The sequence below is a fragment of the Capsicum annuum genome, chromosome 6 (genome assembly GCF_002878395.1).
Source record: "Capsicum annuum cultivar UCD-10X-F1 chromosome 6, UCD10Xv1.1, whole genome shotgun sequence".
NCBI lineage: Eukaryota > Viridiplantae > Streptophyta > Magnoliopsida > Solanales > Solanaceae > Capsicum > Capsicum annuum.
This window is the reverse complement of record NC_061116.1, coordinates 128,645,349-128,665,860: the sequence shown is the minus strand read 5'-3', so window position 1 is coordinate 128,665,860 and position 20,512 is coordinate 128,645,349. Positions and strand designations below refer to the sequence as shown.

Below are 20,512 nucleotides of genomic sequence, written 5' to 3'. Positions count from 1 at the left end.
CTTCATAGACATGAATTTTCGAGACGCCTCTCCTACGTCTTAATTGCCAACCTTCTAACGTCGTTATGAATGGGTTCCTATTCACTACCAATGAATCTACCAACATGACATCTTTTGTAGCAGAGCATTTTCTTTCCTCCTGGATGGAAGCTTTCGCCATATTTATGGTGTCTTGTAGGATTTTGATCTTGTTCTTATTCCATTTGCTCTTTGAAATAGCTTCCTCGTAGCCACTCCCCCGACACCACCACTGACCCACCAAACAAGTCTATTAATGTTCGCAGCCCCTTTTGTAATAAATCCACCATGTGTACTTGACACTTTATTGATGAGGTCTTTAATTTACCAAGCCAATCTCCCCCAAACCTTATTAAGTTGGTTTTATTCTATAATTAATTGTCCTATTCTGACCCTTGACTTATATTATCAACATTAAGCAACCATATTTATTAAACTTTTGAGAGAAATAAATGTAAGTTGAAAGTCTCTGCATCCCCAAGAGTTAAAGATTTCCCCCTCGTGGTTAAAGAATTCTTGCAACCCTTTAGACAACTATAAAAAAACTCCCCTGCTAATAGTTATCCTTCTCATTAAGAGTTTAGAGCCCTCCACCCAGTCAAACCGAGTCCCTAAACTTTAGAAGGAAACTATGCTATCATAGGACTTGCTCCCCATTCTGAAAAAAAAGTTAGTTATCCATTTCTGTGAGAAGGAAGAAAATAAAATTATGCATATAGGGTTATCTCCAATGGAAGAAAATTAGAGAGGATTCAGAATCCTAGAAGGGACTTCCAAAAGTTTTCTTTGGAAGGTGTGCCTGGGATTATTTCAGCACTTAAAATAATGTCTTTATCTAATAGATCCGGAGCATAAAACATGGAAGTACATAATACAAGTTCATGAAACAAATATGCTCATAACCTTTCACATAATTGTATGGCTTGTTCCTTTCTCAGTCTTAACACACGCAGAAGAATAAAGAGGTAAAATAATTAAAACAAGGGAAAAGGGTCCAAACTACCCCTTTATTTATTGGCTACATTTACCCTTCACTATACTATGTGGCTATTTATACCCTCGCCGTTATACTATGTAGCTATTTATACCCTCCCTTGCCATTATGAAACTTATCACATGTACCCCTCAATTTAAGGGTTTTCTCTAATCTACTCAAGATTAACCAATTTCAATCAAAATTATCTATTTTAATAAAAAATTCTCAAATAAACCTGACCGCGCAACCAACCAAATTAAAACTCAAACAAAATTAAATCAAAAGAACCACCACCATTATAAACTGAAGTAGATACACTTTTAAATTTCCCCCTTCACGCTATTGAATGTAACGTTGTTGTAATTATGGAAAAGCTACTAGCCTCCACATGCTATAATATTTACCGCATCACTCTCTATCTGGCAAGTAATACCATGATTTATAACTCTAGCTCCTATATACTGAATAAAAATACTAAATGGTCTATTAGCTCTTCAGAAAAGTTCTTTGTTTCCAAGAATTCATCGATCCCTTCTAATTGTAAGATGCATCATGACCACCTTTAAACTATCTAGTCTAGTTCTAGATCAGTGTTCATCCAAAATTGTTATAACCGAGGCACTGGATCGACCAAAAAAGGTGCATTTTCAATTTGTTCTTCTTCACCTCATGGGTTACATACTCATTTTAAACAATGCGTGTTGGTAAAAACCCAAAATTCGAACTGAAGCTTCAGGCTCCATTAATGACTGTCAATGGAGTTCTCTAGTCTGGTTCTTCAAGTTTTAAGCTCCAATTAAGTAACTAACACACTTAAATGCTTTTATTCAAAGACATTTACACAAGGAATAACAACTACAAAAAATTTCCAACCTTCTTATTTGCTTATTTGAAAAACCCAACTACAAAAATCAAAGAGTTTTTGTTGTAGATAATGGGGTTGAATTTTCATTTGGATCAGAGATTAACTTGGTGGTTTTTGAGGAAGTTAGAGAAATTGATTTGTTTGTCTTAAGGTTGAAGTTAGAGAGTACTTTGGTGGGTTTTGATGAAATTGAAAATCATATTTTCTTTTTGTTTATAATGGTCATGGATCTTTTGATTTAATTTAGTTTGGGTTTTAATTTAGTGGGTTGCAGGTCGGGTTTATTTAAGAATTTGTTTAAAATGAATAATTTTGATTGAAATTGGTTAATTTTGGGTAGATTGGGTGAGAATTATTTATGTGAGGGGTCCATGTTTTAAGTTTAGTGATGGTGAGGGTATAATTCACCACATAGTATAATGGAGATGGTATAAATAGCCACATAGTATAACGAAAGGTAAATGTAGCCATAAATGAAAGTAGAGGTGTATTTTTGACCCTTTTTCCTTAAAACAAACATCAAAAAGAGGATAAAAACAACTTGCCACTCCTGTCCAACAATAAGAAAGTTAAATTTATAAAAATGCAAAAGATGGCAATTGGATTCTTAAAACAATTAGATCCCTGCAGATTTTGCTGATATTAATTTGTCCTTACAATTATCCTGCTCACAACTAATCACAGTAATCTTTTGAATATAGTTCCTAAACTGAACCTTCATATTTTTAGTAAATTGGAATCCCTCCATGGTATATGGATGACGCTTTACTACTTGAGGTATCCCCAAATACTTCACCGTAGAAGGATTGATATAGTTTGCATAGCACTAATTGTCTAGAACATGCATTAATCCCAGAATCCCATAAATTTCCACCTCCTATTTGAAGACTCTCCTTCTTGGATTAACATTATAGAGCTTCTTATACCCTTCCGGCACATAGATAGCCTTCATGTACCTCTTCAAGGCACTTCATACTCAAGTGGATTCTTTTGCAAGTTACCACCATCTCAATGCTTGACCTTGAAGGTTCTTAATTGCATATGTGACTTGTTGAACCTCACTTATATCATAACTCTTGAAAAAAGTATCAAATTGTCATTTCTAATAAAGATAAGGCTAGGGATCTCTCTCTTCTTTAAAAATGGGAAGGGGTACTTTAGAAACATCATGACTCTTACTATATCCTTTATATCCACTTTGGTTCCCATTTCCAAATGTTTGAGTGTTAGGACTAGAAGGATAAGAGGTTCTAGGGAGGTTATGATTCCCATTATTTCCTCTAGAAGTTGGACAAGGTGCATAGGAGTAGGTAGTATAACTCTTGTCATCTTTATGCTTAGAGTGGGAAAGGGAAGGCTCTTCACATTCCCTATCTTTTTCATAAGAACCATCAATAGACTCTTCATCCTCTATAAATTCACCATAAGATCTATATTCATCATTTTCTTATTCATAATAATAGCTTCCCTTCCTAATCTACTCTTGATCATGGCTATATTCCAAGCCTTCATAAGTGTCATCTCCATAATAGCCATAGTCCTTATTACTACAATTATAGTCTCCTATGTCATAGTCACAAGTATTCGAGGCTATCAAAGATATACCTCCTTATAACTCCAAGTACCCACAAAATGAACAAACAAGGTTAGTAGTAAAGGTCCTCACCAACACTCAAAAGAATCTGACCTTTATATGCCTCACAATTGGAGTGACTCCAGTGATTGATGAAGTATTAATTATTATTCTTGGTTAGAATAGATTATTGTTCGCTGACTAAAGAATAAATAAATAAGGACTTGAACAAACAAATAACAACCAAACAAAAAAGAAAAGCACACAAGAAATGAACAAAGAAAGAAAATAGGATCTAAAACTAATTAATCAACTAATAGATCGATTACTAGTTGTTAATTAGTATTTAAGAATCATTAAAAGAAATTATAAAGTTGGAATTTGAACAAAATTAATTTTGGAGTGTTTGGGGTGCGTCCAAGCGAGATGTGGCCGCATGTGGAATCTGCTGGCACGTGTGGCCTTCGCAAGTCACCTTATCGTGAATTTGAAATGATCTGCATTGGTCACCTACGTACGTAGGTCATTGATACGGGTAAAAGAAGTACCTTAGCTTTTGAGGACATGATTGGAAGTCAATAAGTAAAGACTCGAGCTTGGGGGGCTGCCCAATCAAGAGAACCATCTTTGAAGTGTGAAGGAGGCCTTCTAAAACTTCAAAGCCATCCCAATGGCACACTACAAGGCCGACCCATGCGATGGGCTCATTAAGGGCCTTTTGGTTATTTTGTGTAATAAGTTTAACCTAGACTATAAGTAGAACCTTTTAGGTCATTTTTCCACAACTTTTATGGTATATTTTGAGAGCTCTTGAGAGTTTCTTGCAAGTATGGATTTCACTTGTGACAAGTGTGGACATCACTTGTGTTGGTAATTAGCTTAGAAATGGTGGTTCCTTGGGAATTCCAGTTCCCTTGAGGTCTCGTAAGAACTTGGTGTTATCTTGTATGAATTTTTGGGTCTTTGTGTTTGATACACGCTTAGGTTCATAGGGTTTATGCATTTGTATGTCAAGTTACCTATCTTACTTTCTTATACTCATTTGTTCTTGTTTGTAGTAAACCCATGTATTGTTGTTCCATTTTTATTATTGTTCATCTTTTTTTTTGTATTCTTGTTGTTAATCTAGTTTGTGGTGGCTGAAACAGGTGTTGAACACCTTGTTGTCTTGCTATTCTTGTGTTGTTGTTATTGGCTGAGACAAGCTCTAACTTGGTCCTCGGTTTGTGTCTTGTTTTGTGGACTATTTTTTGCCACTTTTGATATGTTCTTAGTGTGTCTAGTATCATTTGGTATCAAAGATAAGGCTGATTTTGTTCCCACAAGATCAGTCTTAGGCTTGGTTAGATGAAAATTAAAAAAAGGGTGTACTACGTGTTGGTGTTCTTGGCCGAGAAGTGTGTTCTTGTTGTTGTTGTCTTGGACAAAAGTTTGGGTGTAGATCTAGGCTTCTTTTGTCTATCTAGGCTATTTCTAGTGTTGGTTTCTTTCTCACCAACACTTAGGGTCTAAATCCAAGTATTGAGCTATTTTACAATTTATTGTTGAAGGTTGTGGACTGCTAATGTTGTTGTTTTTCATGTTGTGTTGAAGAATTATTTTCAAAAGAAATGGTTTGATCTTGAAAAGGAAGAAGATCAAGGCTCCTTGTTTGTCTTGGAAAAACTTTAAAGACATCACCAATGTGGTAAAAGAACAAAAGGCTCCCATAAGGCCTTATTACAAAAAAGGAGTAAGAGCAATTTTCTAGGTTGGCTAACAGAGGAAAGGAGAGCAATTTTCTAGGTTGGCTAACAGAGGAAAGGAGACAAGACTTGCAAAAAGGTTGTCTTGCCAAAAGAGTGAAAGTAGGTCAACCTCTTTGAATCTTGAAAATAAAGCCTAAAAACCTTGTTTGTCTACCTACCAAAATAGAAAATTCCTTCATTCTTGTGAAGATTGAACAACTAAGTTTAGGAACAAGAAAAATTATCAACTTTCATAACACTTCAACAGCAATAGTTGAGTGCCATGTCATCAAAGGCTCAAAATCTTGGAATTCTTAGTTTCTTTTCATTGTTTCCAATTGGTTTCCATTTTGTTGACTTTCTTACTAATTAGCAAACTAGTAAATACCTACTAGATTGTGAATTAGTTTTTGAATACGCTTTTCGTGTTAGCATTATTTTTATGCTTTTCTTGTTTATGAATCATAGCCATTCTTAATTCTAGTTCGAACAATATTTCTTAAGTCGTCATAAACATGAATCTACTCTAACCATTAACGTTTTTGATGTTTTGTGTTGTTTTGTTTAGTATTTTTTGATAGGTAAAATGGCGGATAAAATTTAAATGCCTAGTTAGGTTAAATCAATCATGGGAAGGTTTGATGCCATAGATAGCTGATTTGAATCTCATGAAAGTACAATAGCAAGGATGGAAGGGAAATTGAAAGGGATGGAAAGCTCTCTTTCAAGAAGATTTGAAATGTTGATAGAACATCCAAGCTTTTCTAACCGATCTTTCGTGAGGGGAGGTCAACCTAATCAAGTTGAGGCCATAAGGAAAGAAGAAGCTAAGAATGAGGAGAAGAACTTGGCTCAAGTAGGAGAATTGTGTGCGATTATTGAGACAAGGGATAAACTAAATATGGGTGACAAGGAACACCTAGTTGTGGAACTTGTCAAACCTAATTCATTGTTACATCCAGTCCACAAAACTAGCATTTTGCCTAGTACCAATACTTCTCTCATGCAGGTTCATAAGATAACACTTCCAAAGGAGGACTCAACGAGGACCCCTCATGAGTATAAGATTGATGGCCTAGATACGTTCTTATTCAAGGAATCCAAAGGTGATGAAGACTTGACTCGAAAAAGGACCCAAACCAAACTCCTCTGGTTCGATAGGTACTTTAAGACAAGGAGTAAAGCATCTAACCCCATGGATCGAAGAAAGGAGTTCTCTACCAAAGGAATTCCTACAAAGAGGCAAAAGGATCAAACCTATTTCTCCCAAGGTATGTATCTACCCCCTCCTATTCCTAGTGATCCTTGGAGACATGATGATATTTTTCTTATATTGAATAGATCATTGAGGATGATTGAAATTATGTTGGTAGTATTAGTGTCTTCATGAATCCTTTATGGCATTTGCCTTTGGTGCTTGAATTGTGTGGGCCTTACATTCTTAATGCCCAATCTATTTGTTGCTTAGGGAAGAGTCCTTGGTGTGTTCTTGACGTACAACTTTGGTTTCCTAATCCTTGTCACACTTGTATAGTTGGACAAGTTGAACTAATAGGAAGGATTGTTAGGAGCATGCTAAGTGCCATGAAAAGAAGTTACGCAACTTCTTAGGTATACAATTTGGCTAGGAGTGATTCGGTTTCTCATAGATTCTCTAATTCCTCTAATAGCATTATTCCTTTGGAGAATGCACTTCTTGAGGGAAGTTGCTTGAAGAGAAAAGATGTAATGTAATTCAAATGTCTTGTCTCATTTTATTTTGAATTCATGTTTAAGGGTAATTTTGATGAGAATGATGCCTTTAACACTTTTCTTTACTATCTTTTTGCTTATGATGATAACTTGAATGTGTATAGAATGTATGATCTTCCTATTTCGGTTTACAAGCCTATTTGTCATTCCATGAAGAGTTTATGGATTAAACTTGACAAACAACTCTTGTCTCTTGTTTTTTGTCACACATATGTGGATGGACAAGTTGTTACCTCTTTGGAAGGGAGTTCAAGTTCTTGTGATTAGAAAGGGAGATATTGTAATACCCCGAACTTTCTTTAAGTCCAATCTAGTCTCCAAAAGAGTTATTGATGACTTCCTATATGATTAATGTTTAAACCAGATAGCATTTCCACAATTTTAACTTTTATCATGTGGAAAATTTAATTATCTTTCCAACGATACAAGTTTCATCCAAATCTGGTATTTGAGTAGAAAGTTATGGATGTTTTACTAAGAGCTGTTAAAACTGCCCAGCTGTGACGGGCAGGTTGACGGACCGTCGAGCAAGCGATAGACCGTCACCTAAATCACTGCAGCTAAGGAAGTAAGTCAATCTTCTGGCTGAGGTGTGAAAGACAGGTTGACAGACCGTCGATCTAGTGACGGACTATCGCCCAAGCCATCGCTACTAAGGCAGTGAGTCCCTATTCTGGCGCAAGTGCGATGGTCAGAACGATGGCCATTGAAGATCCCATTTAGAAATTTAAAGCCATTTCTAAATGGGTATTTGTGTCTTTTATACCCGTTTTAACCCTGACTTATACAAGACAATAGCTCATAGCTTTATTATTCATTCATAAGATCCAACTAGGGTTTCTCTCAAAAATCCATCCCCAAGAACAAAAAGCCCTAGGTGATTAATTCCAATTCAAGAATTGAAGATTTCTTCCGTGAATCTTCAAGAAATAATCCACCCAGGTATGATAAGTGTTCATTCATGGATTTCTTTCATCCATGAAGCCCAAGAATCCAATTTTAAATTATAAATTGTGATGTTTATGTTGTGGATTGATTACAATCATGTTGATGTTGTATATGATACCCAAGTTGGAATCGTTAAATATTTTTTCATTAATTTATGCTAGCATGTGGATTGAAATATACTAAATTGTGTTGATTTATGCAACCATGATGAATTAATTTAATGTCCACGCCTAAGCTTATAATTATACATGCAAGGTGTTTGATAAAATGCCTAAGAGAATAGGATACATGCCTTATGACTCACTTATGATCAAAATGATGAACCTATGTTTCACCCTTAAGTTCAAATGACTCTCATGTTATTGTTATGCTTTGTGATGTATTGATGTAATGCTCATGAGATTAGGCTTATGAAATTATGACATATTTACATGCACTTCTATTCATGTGTGAGCTTATGGCATGCAAATACTTCATGAAAATCCTTGATGATTGTACTATGAATTGTTGACTATGGTCATGTGTCGAGAAATGTCAAGTCTTGTCAGTTTCATGCTATTGAGACCTGGGGGTACTTGTACCCGATAATTTAGCTGTGTGCCTAGAGCCAGTGTCATATTTTCAAGATACTCACTTTCAAGCCATGTTCAGTAGAATTCAATCAGTCTCATGACTCAGGAAAACTTAGTAAATTTAGTAATCTCAGTCATTTATCAGATCTCCGTGATACTCCGTCAGTTAACAAGACTCAGTAAACTCAGTGCAGTCAGTTCAGTATAATTAATTCAGTGTCTAATCAGATGAGAGTAGGATTCAACACCGAGTGAGCCCAAGAATGGGAACTCACCTGCGAGTAGAGTGTGTGATTCTTAGAAGCAATCCTTGCACTCTAGAACTACATATCTAGCATAGGTTGAGACATCTAACCTGTTAGATAAGGGTTGATGAGGTGGCTTAACCTATTAGATGAGGGTCCCACCGTTTTTCTTAGAGTACCTGTTAGATGAGGGATCACTTACAACTTGTACTTACTAGTGAAGCTGTAATGCCCCACATGTTTCTACACTAGGAAGTGAATAAGTATTCCTACGTATGAAATCTCCTATCCTGTGACTCATACTTGAGTACATGACTTACCATGAATATCCTAGTGATAGTATAGCTTATGATCCATTAAGCATGTTCATATAAGTCACTTAAGGTAATATAAGCTAAGAGTTTTTGAATCCATCAAGTTTTAGTGTTTAATTTTGAAAGGTTAACATTTGAACGAGTATAACTCGATGTTAATGTGATATTTTGGATGATTTATACCCACTAAATTGTAGATAATCGAATTAGCTTTCCAACGATACCAATTTCGCCTTAATCCAATACCCGATCAAAAAGTTATGCCCATTTTCATGAGAGACAGTAAGCATAGACGATTGGTTAGGCGCCAACTAACCCAAGCATAGGCAATTTGTTAGGTGCCGCCCAACCCAAGCATAGGAGATCACTTGGGCGCCACCTAAGTAAATTCCAGGTGTCAAAAACACTCTGTCTTGAGTTATTTTAAAGGTAATTAAGTCTTTAAATACTCCTTACACGTCCCTAAACTTAACCCTACGAAATATATATCTTCTAAACATACTGCAACCCTATTTTCATCTCAAAGCTAATCATCCAAGAGCACTAAAGGAGCAAAATAACTAGGGTTGCATAATTAAGCTTGAAGATCCAAGTTCAAGGAAATTCCTCCGTCAATCATCAAGAATCTTCCCTCTAAGGTATGCGTAGTGTTCATCCACAGATTTATTTCATCCGTGGAGTTCAAGAATCAATCTTTAAAATACAAAAGCTTGGTTGATTGTGGTGATATGATCATACCCATATTGATTCTTGTTTGATTTCCTCTCTTTCATTATAAAGTATGATTTCTATATTGTTGGGTGTTGATGATCACGTTGTTGATATTGGCTGATTCTCAAGATGTAATCTTTATATGTTTTTGTGAATTCATGATATCATATGAGTTGGAAACATGTAAATTTGGTTGTTCATGATGTATAATTTGATGAATTCACCTATGCTTAAGATGTGCATGTAAGGTGTTTGATAAAATGCCTAAGGAACTAAAAGTCATGTAATATAGCTAAATTGTGACTAAGTAAAGGATTCATGATATGCCCTTACTTTCCAATAACTTCTATGTTGTTAATGTGCCTTGTAAATGTTGTTGGAATACTCATGAACTATTCTTATGAGATTATGCTATGTTTACTTGCAAATCCTACTTATGAACAAAATGCATGATAATCATGAAATCCACATGAACTTCCATGTTATTGGTATGTGTTACCAATATGATTATGCAATGAACATGATATTAAGATTGTGCAAGTACTTCCATGTGATATGAAATCCTTTCCATGCAATACATTGTTGATAACCATGCTTAGTATGAGATCCCTACTTATGATATTATAAATTATGGACTCTACTCTTATGAACAAGTCAGTCATGTGTGTCAGTTTCCTTCCATCAAGTCTTGGGGGTACTTGTACCCGAAAACTATAGCTGTGTGCCTAGATCCATGTTATGTTTCATGATATCCGAACTCAATCTATGATTCCATAGACTTCAGTCAATTATGTGACTCAGGAAAATCTCATGATCTTAGTCAGTTGTCAGATATCTGTAATATTCTGCCAGTCAACGGAATTCAGTAAGATCAAGTCATGCACAGTCAGTTATTTATGTCCAGTCCCTCCAGATGGGAGTAGAGGTTAGCATCGAGTGAACCCAAGGATGGGAACTCACCCGCCAGTTCAGGGTGTGATTCTTAGTAGCAATCCTTGTGTTCTAGAACTACGTAGCCAGCGTAGGTTGAGACATCTTAACCCGTCAGCTTAGGGTTGATGAGGTGGCTTAACCCGTCAGTTTAGGGTTCCCACCATTTTCATTTGAGTACCTGCCAGTATAGGGTCTCACAGTTGTCCTTACCAGTGGTGCGGTATTGACACCCCTCTAGTCGGGGTAGAGATTGGACCCCAGCTTAGCCATAACGACATACATGGGGCATGTCAGTTAAACACTACTTCCCACAGTTTCAGTATTAGTCTCAGTAAAAGAACTCAGATAGTTCTTTAGATTTTAGTATATACAGGACTGTCAGATACAGTCATCCATGTTATCAGTTTCAGTATCAGTCAGGACAATTATCAGTAAACCATGTATTAGCTTACAAGTCATGCTATCACGTATTCTTGGTCCCAGTTTCTATATATGTGTGTTCGCACTCCTACATTCATATTAGTCAGTCAGTGTTGTTCATGCATGAAACCCTTTATGTTCAGCCTACCTTTCTCGTATACTCAGTACTCCAGTTGTACTGACGCATTTTCACTATGGTGCTTTCTTTTCATGTTACACCATAGGTTTTGAGACACGAGCTCCATCCTGGCAGCAGTGGTAGTATTCCATTCGCAGAGACACAGTGAGTCCTCATTGATTCGAGGACAATATGATTTGATTCATTTATTTATTCTTCAGTTCAGTTTTACGGAGTTAGTTGGAAACATGTTCCTTCAACTCCTTATTCAGATAATTTAGAGGCTTTCGAATTTACTTTTAGATTTACATTTAGATTTAATTGTTTTGGGTATTTTCGGCCACATGATTGTATTCAGTTGAACCTTATGACCTTACAGTTCCATGCATTCCGCATTATTATATTATGATTTGTAGTATATAGGTACAAATATCAATCATGGGTTAGGTTGTGGTCCCTCGGGGTCATGAGCATGGTGTAACATTCTGGTTCAGCAAAACGGGGTGTTACAAACTTGGTATAAGAGCCTATGGTTCAATAGATTCCTAGGAAGTCTGAAAGCTGCATCTAGTAGAGTTTTGTACATGGGTGTGTTGCGCGCCACATTTATGTGCGGGAGGCTATAAGATGTTTTAGGAACAGTCCCCTTTCTTAATTATTCATGTCATGCTAGTGAGTATAATCACAAGTTAAACTCTCATTCTAATCCATTCTTCTCTTATTCCAGACCATGGCCCCAAAGAGAAGAAACCAGCCAGCTCCTCAGCCCAAAGATCCTTTGGGCAAACATGTTTCCCATGCGGAGTTTAGAGCCGCATTTACCACACTTGCTCAATCCACTTATGCATAGAATAAATGGCCACCAGTCATTTCAGCCAATCTAGTGGCCACTCCCAAAGTAGCTAGGGTTCGGGACTTCACCCGGATGTACCCTCCATCTTTCCATAGGTCTTAAGTCTGATGAGGACCCTCAGGAGTTCATTGACCAAGTCCAGAAGGTCATTGACATCATGGGTGCTACTTCTATTGAGAGTGCTGAGTTAGCCACCTACCAGTTACAGGATTTTGCTCATGATTGGTACAAACAGTGGAAGTCTGAAAGGTTAGATGATACAGGCCCTATCGAGTGGGAGGAATTTGTCACGGCCTTCTTAAATAAATTTTTCCCCTAAGAGCTGAGAGAAGCTAAAGTTCTTGAGTTCATCAACCTTAGGCAGGGGAATATGACGGTTAGGGAATATTCTCTCAGATTCACTCAGCTAGCCAGGTATGCTCCTCATGTGGTTGCAAACAATAGAGTTAAGATGAGCAAGTTCGTGTCAGGGGTCAATGATAGCATGATAAATGAGTGTAGGTCTACGATGCTGATCGGTGATATGACCTTAGCAAGACTCATGACCCATGCCTAGAAAGTAGAAGAGCAGAAGTTTAAGATAAGGGAGAGGCAGAACAAGAGAGAAAGGTCAGGTAATTTTAACTTTGCTCACCCCAAGTCAGGTGGAGGAAACCGTTCACAGTTTTGCTCCAAGTCAGCCGTTCCAGCTCCTTCCTCTGCTAGCGTTCCAGTGCCGAATTTCAGAGACGACATTAGAAACAAAGCGCCTGGCTCTAAATCTCAAGGCAGTGTTAGCAGTGCCCAAACGAATCCCCTTTGTCAGACTTATGGTAAGAACCACAAGGGCATTTGCAGAGCCGGTAGTGATATCTGTTTTTGTTGTGGCAAGCCAGGCCACAGGATTAGGGAGTGTCTGCAGTCAAGTCTTCAGGGTCAGCAAAATTATTCTACAGCTCAGTCCGGTTGCCCGAACCAGCAGGGTGCCATTTACAGTGCTACCAGTGGGTAACGCCCAAATAGACTCTATGCTCTTCAGTCCCGACAAGATCAGGAAAAGTCTCCTGATGTCGTTACTGGTACGTTACGGATTTTCCATGTTCATGTTTATGCTTTACTAGATCCAGGTGCTTTTTTGTCTTTTGTTACTCCATACATAGTAATCAATTTTGGAATCAGTCCCGAAGTCCTAGCAGAGCCCTTCTCAATCTCTACCCCAGTGGGTAAAACCATCATATCTCGGCGGGTATACAGGAACTGCCTGGTTATGATATCTCAAAAATCCATGTCAGCAAATTTAGTGGAGCTAGAGATGACTGATTTTGATGTTATTCTCATCATTGATTGGCTTCATTCCTACTATGCCACAGTCGACTGTCAAAACAGGGTAGTTTAGTTTTAGTTCCCGAATGAGCCCGTCCTAGAGTGGAAGGGTAGAGTTTCAACGGTCAAGGGTCAACTTATTTCCTACCTTCGGGCAAGAAAAATGATTTCTAAGGGGTGTGTGTCTCATTTCGTGCATGTTAAAGATTATAGTTCTGAATATCCCAGCCTTGAAAAAGTCCCGATTGCTAATGAATACTCAAATGTCTTTCCCGAAAATCTTTCAGGCATTCCTCCAGAAAAGGAAATAGACTTCAGCATAGACTTTCTTAAAGATACTCAACTTATTTCTATTCTGCCATACAGAATGGCACTAGCAGAACTCAAGGAACTGAAAGATCAGTTGAAAGATCTCTTAGATAAGGGATTCATCAGACCCAGCGTTTCCCCATGGGGTGTGCCAATATTATTCGTGTGCAAGAAAGATGGTTCTCTCAGGATGTGTATTGATTACCGTCAACTCAACAAGGTCACGGTCAAGAACAGATATCCACTTCCCAGGATTGATGATCTATTCAATCAACTTCAGGGTGCCAGTTACTTCTCCAAGATAGACCTCAGATCAGGCTATCATCAGCTCAGAGTTAGAGAATGTGACTTCAAATTTTTAGTCATATCATTTGGTCTTACCAATGCCCCTGCAGCTTTTATGGATTTGATGAACCGTGTGTTCAAGAAGTACTTGGACATGTTTGTCATAGTCTTCATAGATGATATTCTGGTTTATTCTTGTACAGAGCGTGATCATGCAGACCATCTAAGGATTGTTCTTCAAACTCTCAGGGATCACCAATTATTCGCTCAGTTCAGCAAGTGTGAATTTTGGCTAAGATCTGTAGCATTCCTTAGCCATATTGTTTCCGGTGATGGCATTAGAGTAGATCCTCAGAAAATCGAGGCTGTAAAAAACTAGCCTAGACCCGTATCTCCATCAGATATTAGTAGTTTCTTGGGTTTGGATGGCTATTATAAATGGTCTGTTGAAGGATTTTCTTCTATTGCATCTCCCATGTCCAGATTGACTCAGAAGAAGATTAAGTTTCAGTGGTCAGATTCATACGAGAAGAGCTTTCAAGAGTTGAAGACTCGACTCACCTCAGCTCCAGTTCTAGCTATTCCAGATGGTTCAGATGGTTTTGTAGTCTATTGTGATACATCCAGAGTGGGTCCACGTTGTGTCCTCATGTAGCATGGTAAGGTCACAGCCTACGCCTCCAGACAATTAAAGCCACATGAGATGAATCATCCTACTCATGATCTTGAGTTAGCAGTGGTAGTTTTTGCCTTGAAGATTTGGAGGCATTATCTCTATGGAGTTTATGTAGATGTCTTCACAGACCATAAAAGCCTCCAGTATGTCTTTTCCCAGAAAGATCTCAATATTCGCCAAAGAAGGTGGTTAGAGCTCTTGAAGGATTACAACATGAGTGTTCTTTATCATTCGGGCAAGGCCAATGGTGTGGCCGACGCTCTCAGTCGACTCTCCATGGGTAGTATTTCTCACGTTGAGGATAGTAAGAAAAAGATGGCTCAGGCGATCTATCAGCTTGCCAAACTAGGAGTTTGCTTAGTCGATTCTTCAGAGGGAGGTGTATGTGTTCATAGTAGTTCAGAGTCATCTCTAGTTTCTGAGGTGAAAGAGAAACAAGACAGGGATCCTAGCCTTATCAATCTCAAAGAGTCAGTTCAGAATCAGAAAGTTGAGGTTTTCTCCCAAGGGGGAGATGGTGTTCTTCATTGTCAGGGTCATTTATGTGTTCCAGGTGTAGATGAATTGAGGCAGTGAATACTTGAAGAAGCGCATGGTGCGCAATACTCTATTCATCCAGGGGCCACTAAGATGTACCGCGATATGCGGGAGATCTATTGGTGGAGTGGGATGAAGAGAGATATTGCAGAGTATGTGGCTAAGTGCTCTACATGTCAGCAGGTTAAGATAGAGCATCAAAAACCTAGTAATTCCATGCAAGAGTTCACCAAGTGGAAAGAAGTTAACATGGACTTCATGATAGGTTTGCCTAGAACTCATCATCAGCATGATTCAGTCTGGGTCATTATAGATAGAATGACCAAGTCAGCTCATTTCCTTCCTATTTGTACTTCTTATTACGCCGAGGATTATGCCAAACTCTATATCAGGGAGTTAGTTAGATTATACGGTGTTCCACTATCTATCATCTCAGAGGTATCTAATTCACTTCTCACTTTTGGAAAGCATTCCAAAAGGGTCTCGGTACCCAAGTCCATCTCAGCACAACATTTTGTCCTCAGACAGATGGTCAAGCAGAGAGGACCATTCAGACTCTTGAAGATATGCTAAGGGCGTGTGCAATTGACTTCAAGGAAAGTTGGGACGACCACTTTTCTTTGATTGAGTTTGCATACAACAATAGCTATCATTCTAGTATTCAGATGGCTCCATTCAAAGCTCTCTATGGTAGGAGATATAGATCTCCGATTGGTTGGTTCAAAGTTAGTAAGACTCAATCATAGGTCCTGACTTAGTATTCGACGCCTTAGAGAATGTTCAGTTGATCAGAGAGAGACTCCGGGCTGCTTAGAGCCGACAGAAGTCTTATGCAGATGTTCATAGAAAGGATCTCGAGTTCAAGGTCAATGACTATGTCTATCATAAGATCTCTCCCATGAAGGGAGTGAAGAAGTTCGGCAAGAAAGGGAAACTCAGTCCCTGATATGTCGGTCCCTTTAGAATTCTTTGTCTCTTTGGCAAGGTAGCTTATGAGCTTGAGTTGCCTTCAGATCTAGCCTCAGCCCATCCAGTCTGCCATGTCTCTTTGCTAAAGAAGTGCATAGGTAACCCAGCAGTTATTGTCCCTCTTCAGAGCTTCGACATTCAGAACAGCCTCTCTTATGAAGAGATTCCAGTTGAAATCTTATATTATCAGGCTCGTAGATTGAGGAACAAAGTAGTCCCTCTAGTCAAGGTTCTTTGGCAAAATCAGTCTCACAAGGGAGCTACTTGGGAAGCAGAACCAGATATGCATACCAAGTATCCTCACCTCTTCCCCGCCAATTTAGATCAAGCTCTAGGTAACAGTTCTCCTTAAGCTTATTAAGTTTCATGTTCATGTTTCCAGTATAAACTTGGTACCTATTAACCTTTTTATACTCAGTCATGCATTTATGTATCAGTTATCCGTGCATCAGATATGCACGAGTTCAGTATGTTTAGCAGGTCAGTCATGAAATCAAGTTTCAGTTCTTCATGTTCAGTTTAGGTTCTATTGTCTTATATCCCTTCTCAGTAAATTCTTATTCGAGGACGAATGTTCCCAAGGGGGAGATATTGTAATACCCCGCATGTTTATAAGCTAGGAAGTGAATAAGTATTCCTATGTATGAAATCTCCTATCTTGTGACTCATACTTGAGTACATGACTTACCATGAATATCCTAGAGATAGGATAGTTTATGATCCATTAAGCATATTCATATGAGTCACTTAAGGTAATACAAGCTAAGAGTTTTTGAATCCATGAAGTTTTGGTGTTTGATTTTGCAAGGGTCATCTTTGAACAAGTATAACTCAATGTTAATATGGTATTTTGGCTGATTTAGGCCCACCAAATTGCAGAGAATCGAATTAGCTTTCCAACGATACCAATTTCGCGTTAGTCCAATACACAAATGAAAAGTTATGCCCATTTTCGTGAGAGACAGTAAGCATAGGCGATTGGTTAAGTGCCGCCTAACCCAAGCATAGGCGATTGGTTAGGCGCCGCCCAACCCAAGTATAGGCGATCACTTGGGCGCCGCCTAAGTAAACTCCAGGTTTCAATAACACTCCGTCTTGAGTTATTTTAAAGGTAATTAAGTCTTTAAATACTCCTTACACATCCCTAAACTTAACTCTACAAAATATATATCTTCTAAACATACTGCAACCCTATTTTCATCTCAAAGCTCATCATTCAAGAGCACTAAAGGAGAAAAACAACTAGGGTTGCATAATTAAGCTTGAAGATTCGATTTCAAGGAAATTTCTTCGTCAATCATCAAGAATCTTCCCTCTAATGTATGCATAGTATTTATCCATGAATTTCTTTCGTCCATGGAGTTCAAGAATCAATATTTAAAATACAAAAGCTTGGTTGATTATGGTGATATGATCATACCCATATTGATGCTTGTTTGTTTTCCTCTCTTTCATTATAAAGTATGATTTCTATATTGTTGGGTGTTGATGATCATGTTGTTGATATTGGGTGATTCCCAAGATGGAATCTTTATATGTTTTTGTGAATTCATGATATCATATGAGTTGGAAACATGTAAATCTGGTTGTTCATGATGTATAATTTGATGAATTCACCTATGCTTAAGATGTGCATGTAAGGTGTTTTATAAAATGCCTAAGGAACTAGAAATCATGCAATATAGCTAAATTGTGACTAAGTGAAGGATTCATGATATGCCCTTATATTTCAATGACTTCTATGTTGTTAATGTGCCTTGTAAATGTTGTTGAAATACTCATGAACTATTCTTATAAGATTATGCTATGTTTACTTGCAAATCCTACTTATGAACAAAATGCATGATAACCATGAAATCCACATGAACTTCCATGTTATTGGTATGTGTTACCAATATGATTATGCAATGAACATGATATTAAGATTGTGCAAGTACTTCCATGTGATATGAAATCCTTTCCATGCAATAAATTATTGATAACCATGCTTAGTCTGAGATCCCTACTTATGATATTATAAATTATGGACTCTACTCTTATGATTAAGTCAGTCATGTGTGTCAGTTTCCTTCCATCGAGTCTTGAGGGTACTTGTACCCGAAAACTATAGTTGTGTGCCCAGATCCATGTTATGTTTCACGATATCTGAACTCAAGCAATGATTCCATAGACTTCAGTCATTCATGTGACTCAGAAAAACCTCATGATCTTAGTCAGTTGTCAGATATCAGTAACATTCCGCCAGTCAACAGAATTTAGTAAGATCAAGCCATGCACAGTCAGTTATTTATGTCCAGTCCCTCCAGATGGGAGTAGAGGTTAGCACCGAGTGAACCCAAGGATGGGAACTCACCCGCCAGTTTAGGGTGTGATTCTTAGTAGCAATCCTTGTGTTTCAGAATTACGTAGCTAGCGTAGGTTGAGATATCTTAATCCGTCAACTTAGGATTGATGAGGTGGCTTAACGCATCAGTTTAGGGTTCCCACCATTCTCTTTTGAGTATCTGCCAGTATAGGGTCTCACAGTTGTCCTTACCAGTGGCGCGGTATTGACACCCCTCCAGTCGGGGCAGAGATTGGACCCCAGCTTAGCCATAACAGCATACATAGGGCATATCGGTTAAACACTACTTCCCACAATTTCAATATCAGTCTCAGTAAAAGAACTAAGATAGTTCTTTAGATTTTAGTATATACAGGACTGTCAGATAAAGTCATCCATGTTATTAGTTCAGTATCAGTCAGGACAGTTATCAGTAAACCATATATTAGCTTACAAGTCATGCTATTATGTATTCATGGTCCCAGTTTCTATATATGTGTGTTCGCACTCCCACGTTCATATTAGTAAGTCAGTGTTGTTCATGCATGAAACCCTTTATGTTCAGCCTACATTCTTCGTATACTCAGTACTCTAGTTGTACTGATGCATTTGCGCTACGGTTCTTTCTTTTCATGTTACACCATAGGTTCTGAGACATGAGCTCCAGCCCAGAAGTAGCGGTAGCATTCCAGTCGCAGAGACACAGTGAGTCCTCGTTGATTCGAGGATAATATGATTTGATTCATTTATTTATTCTTTATTTTAGTTTTATGGAGTTAGTTGGAGACATGTTCCTTCAACTCTTTATTCAAACAGTTTAGAGGCTTTCGGATTTACTTTTAGATTTACGTTCAAATTTAGTTGTTTTGGGTATTTTTTCCCACATGATTGTAATCAGTTGAACCTTATGGCCTTACAGTTCCATGTATTTTGCATTATATTATGATTGGACCCTAACTCATCTATAATATCTTATTAGGGGCATGTCAGTTAAAGGACTACTTCCCACAGTCTCAGTCTCAGGTCTTAGTAATAGAACTCAGACAGTTCTACATAATTCAGTACTGTCAGATATAGTCACCCAGTACAGTACGAAACTCAGCTAATTCCATCAGAATCTAGACTGTAATATACAAAAACTCAGTATCAGTTACATCAGTTATTAGTTACTCATGATATCAGTATTCAGACTCAGTAGTCAGCATTATCACGAATTCAGTAACAGTTACTTATTTATACATGTATTCTCACGTTCATCTTATACAGTCAGTTAGCGTTGTTCATACATAAGAACCCTTTGCATTTAGCCTACCTTACTAGCATACTATTACATTTAATTGTACTGACGCATTTGCGCTATGGTATTTTATACCATAGATTCAGAAGTACGAGCTCCAAAACATCAGTAGCATTCCAGTTTCAGCAGTCAGAGTCGCAGTGAGTCCTCATCATTCGAGGATGTTATCATTTGATTACTTCACTTTTATAGTACTTAGTTTATTATAGTAGTTGGAGTTAGTTGGGGACATGTCCCATTAACTCCTTATTCAAGTAGTACAGTGTTCGAGGCTTTTAGACTATAATATGTTCAGACAAATATTTCAGTTGTTTTTGTATTGATATACCATATTTTTAGATGTTGTGTTTTATCAGATATTTGAACCTTATGGCCTTTTAGCATTTTATTTGGCATTTATACAGTATATTATGCAGTGTAAAGGTACAGATATCAGTCATGAGTTAGCTTGTGGTCCTTTGGGGTCACGAGCATCATGTAGCATTCTAGGTACCAGATTTGGAGCTTTACAAACTGGTATCAGAGCCTATTTAACAGTGTCCTATGAAGTTTGAAAAGTCGCATCTAGTAGAGTCTTGTGCATGGATGTGTTATGGACCACACTTATGGACAGAAGGTTTGAGATATTTTAGGAATAGTTTCCCTTCTTTCAGTATTCATATCATGCCAGTGAGCATAAGCTCAAATGTAGACTCCTAGTCTAAATTCGTTTTTCCATTTCATTTATAGAATATGTATCCCAAAAGGGCTAACAAAAGGAGAACCAAAAATCAGTCAGTACCTTCGCTC

General features: G+C 37.8%; 1 protein-coding gene across 9 annotated transcripts in view; it reads left to right on the top strand.

Annotated features, from left to right (window-relative positions):
* Positions 1-19,427, top strand: part of LOC107873286 — a 42,918-nt gene extending 23,491 nt beyond the window's left edge. For 3 of the 9 annotated variants that reach the window (XR_007057168.1, XM_047414879.1, XM_016720069.2), the window contains exons 3-4: positions 6,169-6,430; positions 11,279-11,450. Coding sequence is in view for 2 of the 9 variants with exons in the window: in XM_047414879.1 (XP_047270835.1) it covers positions 6,169-6,430; positions 11,279-11,316 (300 nt within the window). In the remaining 7 variants the exon portion in view is untranslated. Of the gene's footprint in view, positions 1-5,727; positions 6,431-11,278; positions 11,589-19,072 lie in introns of those variants that run through there. The other 6 variants (XR_007057169.1, XR_007057173.1, XR_007057170.1 and 3 more) reach the window with 5 other exon arrangements.
* Positions 19,428-20,512: the final 1,085 nt, after the last annotated feature.